Here is an 8,305-nt window from a genome sequence, read left to right as displayed (position 1 = left end):
TCAATAAGAAATTCATTAATAGTATAAACATTAGCGGTTTGTTTGATGGGAAGATGATGAGTTGAGAGAGAGAATGAGATTGATTAAAGAGAATATATGAAGTGGAAACCCAAAAAAAAAGAAAGAAAGGAAAATAAAAACTTTGTGACATGGCGATGATGTGGCACAACTGGAGCGTAGCAACAATAAATGCTACGCTTCAATTTTTAGATATAATATAGATATAGATTTTAACATATTCCCTAACTCTTGCCTTGAAATTTTTATAAGTATCTTACGCATTACAACTTTCATTTTGTGATGACTTAAAAAATGAATTAATTATCATAAAACTTATTTAAGTTAGATCAAAGATGGTCCTTAGAATTCCTAAACGAGTTTAGTTAGACCTAAAGCAATCTATAGCATAGACTTAGAATATAAGAATGGTAGTTCAACAATCATCAAATGACCCTAGTATTCTTTTTTTCTTGGTTATTTAGCCAAAGAAAAAAAAAAGCAGCAGCAAAGGGCCCTTGTATGACACAAATCAGTCAGAATATTAATAACATTGTCTTTGTTTCATATATATATATTTTTTTTTAACACAAAATACTTTACATCCATATTATTTACAAAGGATATATATCCACATGTTCTGAAAGGACCTAGTTTAGCAAATCTATATATAAATTACATGTTGAGCAACTTGTTTCAGCCGTGTAGAAAAACATGACATAGATTATTGATCTTACATGCTTATGTAGCTCTCATAGGATGCTTCACAATTTTTATTTTATTCACTAGTGCAGAAGTCATTCGCCACTTCCACCTGGGTAAAGTCAATTCTCTGCTTGAGTTGATTGAGGAAGATCAGATTCAGTTAAGGTGTTTGACTTATTAAGATCACGTTTTCCAAACTCCTCCTTTATATCTGCAATATCATCTTCATTAATCTTCTCCATCTTTATAAGCCTATCTACAATGAACTCAGCAAGCCTATGGACAGAAAAGAGGAACAAGAAAGTTAAACCAAGCAAAGCAATCAATACCATGGGATAATAAGTTGCACACATAAATAAGACAGCTTAGGTTCAAAAAAAAAAAAAAAAAAAAACCCGACTTACACTACAGATTTATCTTTATCAAGATCTGCTGCCTCCAGATCTTTATAAAAAAAAAAAAAAAAAAAAAAAACCCGACTTACACTACAGATTTATCTTTATCAAGATCTGCTGCCTCCAGATCTTTACTTGTTATCTTCTGGCTTAGTACCCGCTTGACCAATTCCTTTTGTCCTCCTTGAGCATGTAGCTCAGTAATGTAGCATAAAAACTGAGCCACAAAAATGGTACTAGTCAATATCCAAAACACTGCAAAAATACGCCCTCCTTCAGTTTTGAAGCTCTTATCTCCATATCCCAATGTTGTAATGGTTACACAAACACAATAAATTGCATCAACAATGTTCAATTTCTCCACAGTAAGTAGGACGATTGTCCCAGCAATTATAAGCATCAAAATAAAGATAAAGACCACTAAACACTTGTATTTCACTCCTCTATAATGCTTTTCATACTTCTTTGCCCTGGCATTTTGATCCATATGTAAAGCATTTACAAGCAAGTCTCCCTGCTTCTTGATAAAATAGTCTGCTGCTTTGGTCAGGCCTAGTACAACCAGAGCCATTCCTGCGAAGGTGAAAATGCAGACAAATATCTTACTAAGGACACTATTGGGCACAATGTCTCCATATCCAACAGTGGCCATTGTTACAATGCAGAAGTAGACTGCATCAATAATTTCATTTGTTTTGTGTCCCGTCATCTGGGTATCAAGTAGGTAGAAGCATACGATTCCTAGTCCTAAGTAGACACCCAAGATTGAGGCTACTAACTTTAAACTTCGGTGTGATTTCCTTGAATTAGATGTGGAACAAGGAATTGGATCATTGTTACTCGTCCCCCTAGAAACAGAACCTGTGAGGGGATCATTTCTATGTGTTGGCGCATCTGTCATACTTGTTTGAGGTGTAGGATTTACTAAGCTTGCCTGTAATGGACCTTTCCCTTTTACATCATTGCTAGCCATGAAGATGTTTAAGGACCTGTGCAGTTGTAGCCATGTTAGCCAGGGTGTTTACGTATTAGTTCTTTCAAAATCTACATTAAACAACATTTACAAGCACAAAATTTGTGTGTTTAACTTTAAACACTGCACATTTATCAGTCCATGATAGATAACATTTTCTGACAGTAAAACGACAACATTTTTCTTTTGGTGATAGATTAAAAGTTCAGCTTTTAACTAATAACAAAATTGCTATTAAACTGTTCATGTTCTTTTCCCAGTATTGAAGTACTTTAATTAATTTATTGTTAATAATCCTTCACAAACTCAGGGCCCAGATTCTATTTCCAGAAAACTCTCAAAATAATGATATCTAAATACAATATAATTTCTCCTTTAAAGGGGGAAAAGTGGCAGCTTCAGAAAAAAAAAAATGGCAATATTCATAGATAATAACAAATCCAATTTGGGAAGTCAAAAGTGCCCAAATTTCTCCCATATCACATGGTTGGTCCTGTAGAATGGTCACATTTCGCATTCCAAAAAAATGCAACATGATATGAAACATTTTTCTGTAACCACATTGTTTCTAGGAATGGATGCAGGCCAGGCCCCTCAAAAAAAGAAAAAAAGAAAAAAGAGGAGGGAATGAAAGCAAATTATATCAGCAAGAATTTAGCATTCAACAAAATATAAATTAATGAAACTTTATATTCAATAGATTAAAAATTAAAAATAACAAACTTTGTACTTGTATTGAGGTCTAACAATTGGAAGCTCAACACTCAAGACGCCTATCAGTGAAGAAAGAGAGCAAGGGAGAGAGTTCAAAGATGTTTTGTGCTTGAAGACAGTTTATGTAATATTTCTTGGTGCTATAAAAACAGAAAAAAAGGGGTGAAAAAAGCTTGGAGATTCTTTAATTAACATAGAAGTAGTGCAATTTCCTTTAGAATAAAGAAAAGTAAAAAGAAAAAACAGTACGTGTTCCTCATATGTTCCATAGGACCATAGAATAGCACCTCACTAGAAAAGGAAAGACCAAAGAATAATTAGTTCACGGAATTCTAAGGTTATCTCTAAAATTTTCATAAACATTTTGATTGATGAGTTTGATTCAAATTTTCATGGAAATCCATTTAAGACATTCGATGCACGCAGGAACCGCATTCCCACATATTTTGAGAATATGATGCCCATATGACAATGTCTATGAGGTTGTTTCTTCTATCTTCAAAAAATAAAGAAAAATAAAAAATAAAAAATCTTTTGACGTGACATGTAGAGAGATTTCCCGGCTATGGGATTCTAGTTAGAACCTACCTACACAAAAACTTCCCTATCCCCAAAGTGGTTTACATCCCTCACCCTCCCAACCCCTAAGTATAATTGGGAGAATGGGTTAGATTTGTTGTTGATTTGCTGAATGACATTTAAAACGTGTTTTGTATGGAAAGATTTTAAGATAAATCCGCTATATAATTCTTATATGTTTTTGAGAGGTTATTGTACAATTCTTAAAATCTTAATTATTCCTCAATAAATGTTTTGCTTAGATGAATTCAAATAATAGTTTAGTAGTAATGATATTCTTCGTAATGCCCTATATTTGTGGTGTTCTATCATATATGTATAGTAAATTGGTAATAATGCTACCATAAGAATTTCCGAGGATTGATTTTTTTAAGGCCATTTACAAATCACTCTTGGACTTTAGCATGAGTGTCAATTTAGTCCTTGTATTTTTTATTTCAGTAATCAACACTGAACTTTAATTTTGTGACAAATTAAACCTTTCTATTAATATTTTTCAATTATAAATTTACACAATGCCGATTCTTAAAAAAAAAAAAATTACACAGTTTGTAAATGGTTCTACCACATATCTTACCCTCACTTAATAGCTGTGCATAACCCAATTTTTTAGGCATGTATTTTTATTTATTTTATTTTAAATTACAATTAGTCAATGAAAATAAACTATCAACATGAGCAGCTTTCAGCCTGTCAATGATCCAAGGGAATATTTGATCCATATTGATGCGACGCCGGCAGATGAAGGTTTTTTTTTTTTAAGTAATCAAGTCCTAATCATGGGCTAGACTGGGCCAGGCTTTAACTAAGCTATTATGTTATAACATATAGGCCCATGGATTCTGGCTTTGTTTTTATGCTCGAGCCCAGTCCTGTAAACAAGGCTCGGCCTACAGAATTAGATAAAACTACTTGTAATTTTATTTTTTTCCCTTTTTTTTTTATGTGAACCTGTAGTTTTTTTCATTGTACTTTTAAGCAACTTGTAGTACTTCTCTGCCTCTTTTAGTTAATTTATTTCACTTTGTGATGACCCAAATGATGAATCTATTATGGTAAAATATGCTCTACCTAGAAAAGTAAATTGATAGAATTTTAGTAACTTATTTAATTCTTACCTTGAAATTGTGATATATATTTGCACATGTTACAACTTCCATTTTGTAATGCCCAAAAAAATGATTCAATTATCATAAAATATATTTAATTTAGACTACAGGGATAGTTTGAAATTTTATGAGAGTACACTTTAATTTAAAATACAGCCTATTAAATGATGTCTACTTAAAAAATTGAACTATTTAAACATGATCAACAAAAAGAGACATGAATTCGTGTTTGTTTGGAAACAATTTATTTAGCTGAAATCGAAAATTTTTTTGCTAAAAATACTGTAGATAAAATTAAAAAGTAACTGAAATAGTACAATGAGATCAATGAATAGTATCTAAAAGAGTAAAGAGACTCATGAATAGTAGCAAAAATAAGCTGAATAGTAAAAAAAATAGCTTTTTAAGCCAATGCCAAACGCATACGAAGAGTACATTTTTGGATTTTTTTTCTTCTTAGGTTCTTATTGGAAACATGAACAAGAAGCACATTTATACATATTTAGATCCAAAACGAGTTTAATTAGATCTAAACAATAAGATTTGCAGTTATAAAAAAAAAAATTAAAAAAAAAAAAGGACCTAAAACAGTCTGTAGCATAGACATAAAATACTTTACATAGACATAGAATTTAAGAGAAAAGAAAGAGAAGCAGATGACCCTTGTATGACACAAAACAGACAGCATATTGATAACATTGTCTTTATTTAATCTTTTTTACATAAAATACTTTACAGCCATATTCTTTCCAAAGGAAGAGATATATATATATATCCACATGTTCTGAAAGGACCTAATTTATCAAATCTATATATAACTTACATGTTGAGGAACTTGCTAAAGCCGTATATTAAAAACATGATGACATTGATGATTGATCTTACATACTTTTAAGTAGCTATCTTTGGGATGCTTCACAATTTTTATCTGATTCACAAGTGCAGAAGAAGGTAGCCACTTTCACATGGGTAAAGTCACTTCTATGATTGAGTTGATTGCAGAAGATCAGATGTAGTTATGGTGTTTGACTTATCAAGATCATAATTTCGAAACTCCTCCTTTATAGGAGCAATATCGTCTTCACTAATCTTCTCCATCTCTTTGAGCTTAAGTATGATGAACTCAGCAAGACTATGGAAAAAAAAAAGGGAAAAACAAGAAAGTTAAACTAAGCAAAAGAAATCCATACAATGATAAAATAAGTTGCACACGTAAATAAGAGAGCTTAGGGGGAAAAAACTTACTCTATAGATTTATTTTTATCAAGATCTGCTTCCTCCAGATCTACATGTGTCAATTTCCGGCTAAGAACCTGCTTGACCAATTTCCTTTGTGCTTTTTGAGCAAATAACTCAGTAATGTAGGCTAAAAACTGAGCCAAAGAAATAGTACTAGCCAAAATCCAAAACACTGCAAAAATCCGCCCTCCTTTAGTTTTGAAGCTCTTATCTCCATATCCCAATGTTGTGATGGTTACACAAACACAATAACATGCATCAATAAGGTCCAATTTCTCCACGGTAGCTAGGACGGTTGTCCCAGTAATCATGAGCAACAAAATAAAGATAAATACCAATAAACACTTGAATTCCACTCCTTTATAAAGCTTTTCATACTTTTTAATACCAGGTGCTCTGGCATTTTGATCCGTATGTAAAGCATTTACTAGCATGTCTCCCTGCTTCTTCATAAAAGAGTCTGCTGCTTTGGACAGGCCTAATGCAACCAAAGCCATTCCCGCGAAGGCGAAAAAACAGACAAATATCTTACTAAGGACAGTATTAGGCACAATGTCTCCATATCCAACAGTGGCCATTGTTACAATGCAGAAGTAGAGTGCATCAACAAGTGCATTTGTTTTGTGTCCCATCATCTGGGGCTCGAGCAGGTAGAAGCACACGGTTCCTAGTACTAAGTAGATAGCGAAGACTATGGCTACTAGCATTAAAGTACGGTGTGATTTCCAAAAATGAAATGTAGAAGGACTTGGATCAGTGTTACTTATCCCCCTAGAAACAGAATCGGTGACGGGATCACTTCTATGTGTTGGCGCATCTGTCATACTTGTTTGAGGTGTAGGATTTACCAAACTTGCCTGTAATGGACCTTTCCCTTTTGCATCATCGCTAGCCATGAAGATGTTTAAGGACCTGTGCAGTTGTATAAGAGTTGAAAAAGTAGCCATGTTAACCTAGGTGTTTATGTACTAGTTCTTTCAAAATCTACATTAAACAACATTTACAAGCAATAAAATTTGTGTGTTTAACTTTAAACACTGCACACTTATCAATCCATGCAATGAAAACTCCAGGAATTTTTTTCAAGGGTCATTAAGAAATTTAAATAAACAAAATTTAAGTAAAGATAATTTAAATATATCGAACTTAGTTATTGACAAATAAAATCGCAAAGTCATGAAATTTACAATTTTCTTTTACAAGTTCTCATATTTTGAAATTATTACATGATAGTTTTTTTTATCATTTATCATTATCTATTGTCAATGTGGATAAGAGTGACCATTTTTTTTTTTTAAGTTTATATTTCTTTTTCTTTTTTTATGCAAATTCCATTTTCTACTTCTCATTGTTTTTATAAAATATTTTAAACTAAATGACAAAATTGAACTCACTTGTATTGTATTAATTATTAAGGCAAAATTTGCCAGATAGCATGATTTTAGAAAAATTTTAGGAAACCTGCACACCAATGAAATATTTTGTAAGTTAGACTGTTTTTGAAACTTGAGTTTAGCAAACTCAAGTTTAGGCTAGAATTCGAGCTTGTCTAACTCGAGTTCCATTCAATATAGCTACATAGTGCTGTCGGTAACTCAAGTTGAACTCAAGTTTCTAAACTCGAGTTCTAAAACAGTCCAACTTACAAAATAGTTTCAACACATGCTATGTACAAATTTTTTTCTAAAAAGCTACTATTCAGCAAATTTTGCCAATTATTATTAACCCACATGACACCACACTTGCCTATTTTTATATAATTATTTTTCTAATTATTAAATTATATAAAATTATATTATATTTATACTATACATGAACATATATATTCACATACATCACAATTCACACAAATAATAATAATAATAATATAATAATAACACACATATTAGAGACACATCACTTACATACACTCATTTATGATATAATTTTATAATAAAAAGAGAGACACTCACAACTCACAAATATTCACTCTTTACTCTTAAAGTCAGGAGATACCATAATAGTCAAATAGAGAAGAAAGATGAGATGAGAGTCATTAAAGAGACATATGTGATTTGTGTTGTTATTTGGTTTTAGATTAAGCTGATATATAAGGTGCAAGATTTAAGTCAGGCTGTGCAATAATATTTTTAACGGTAAATTAAGCTTATATAAAAAAAAAAAAAAAAAATACATTTTCCGTCCTACATTTTGACCCTATTCTCATTTTGGTCACTACTTTTTAATTTTACCCTTTTAGTCCTTAAATGAAAAAAGCGTTCCATTTTGATCCTTACTGTTACTTATTTAAGAAATATCTACTGGCAAACAGAATGCACTGTTGCACACTAAGAGTCCATTTGGGAACAATTTCTTTAACTGAAACTAAAAACATTTGGTTAAAAATACTCTAGATAAAGTAAAACTAACTGAAATAGTACAGTGAGATCATCAATAACTAAAAAGTGCAATAAGATTTATGAATAGTAGCAAAAATAAGTTAAATAGTAAAAAATTTGTAATTTTTAGCCAATGCCATACTCAACTTAAATGCTATGTGGCCATCAAAATAAGAATAAAAAAAAATTATTTGGACTTTAAAAATGCCATGTCAA

The 8,305-nt window shown here is 31.5% G+C and overlaps 2 protein-coding genes across 2 annotated transcripts; both read right to left on the bottom strand.

The window, feature by feature from the left end:
* Positions 1 to 558: 558 nt before the first annotated feature.
* Positions 559 to 2,895, bottom strand: LOC136067637 (two-pore potassium channel 1-like). Its single transcript, XM_065773804.1, has 3 exons — positions 2,801 to 2,895; positions 1,187 to 2,086; positions 559 to 978 (listed from the first exon to the last, which is right to left on the bottom strand). The coding sequence occupies exons 2-3, from the start codon at positions 2,068 to 2,070 to the stop codon at positions 822 to 824; spliced, it is 1,041 nt and encodes a 346-aa protein (XP_065629876.1). The 5' UTR covers positions 2,071 to 2,086; positions 2,801 to 2,895; the 3' UTR covers positions 559 to 821.
* A 2,558-nt stretch (positions 2,896 to 5,453) lies between these two features.
* Positions 5,454 to 6,658, bottom strand: LOC112009104 (two-pore potassium channel 1). Its single transcript, XM_024041452.2, has 2 exons — positions 5,718 to 6,658; positions 5,454 to 5,604 (listed from the first exon to the last, which is right to left on the bottom strand). Exons 1-2 carry the CDS (start codon positions 6,656 to 6,658, stop codon positions 5,454 to 5,456), a joined length of 1,092 nt encoding a protein of 363 aa, XP_023897220.2.
* Between the last annotated feature and the right edge of the window lie 1,647 nt (positions 6,659 to 8,305).

The sequence above is a fragment of the Quercus suber genome, unplaced genomic scaffold (assembly GCF_002906115.3).
Source record: "Quercus suber isolate HL8 unplaced genomic scaffold, Cork oak 2.0 scaffold_80, whole genome shotgun sequence".
Classification (NCBI taxonomy): Eukaryota; Viridiplantae; Streptophyta; class Magnoliopsida; order Fagales; family Fagaceae; genus Quercus; species Quercus suber.
Note: the sequence above shows the minus strand (reverse complement) of the source record. Positions and strands in the feature narration are given on the sequence as shown.

What these genes read in the sequence shown, in the direction of transcription:
- LOC112009104 (XM_024041452.2), bottom strand. Translation starts at nt 6,658, where the DNA reads ATGGCTACTTTTTCAACTCTTATACAACTGCACAGGTCCTTAAACATC. An exon ending in GATAAAAATAAATCTATAGA is followed by an intron (nt 5,605 to 5,717) that starts GTAAGTTTTTTC and finishes TTTTTTCCATAG; the next exon opens with TCTTGCTGAGTTCATCATAC.
- LOC136067637 (XM_065773804.1), bottom strand. Translation starts at nt 2,070, where the DNA reads ATGGCTAGCAATGATGTAAAAGGGAAAGGTCCATTACAGGCAAGCTTA. An exon ending in GATAAAGATAAATCTGTAGT is followed by an intron (nt 979 to 1,186) that starts GTAAGTCGGGTT and finishes TTCTGTCCATAG; the next exon opens with GCTTGCTGAGTTCATTGTAG.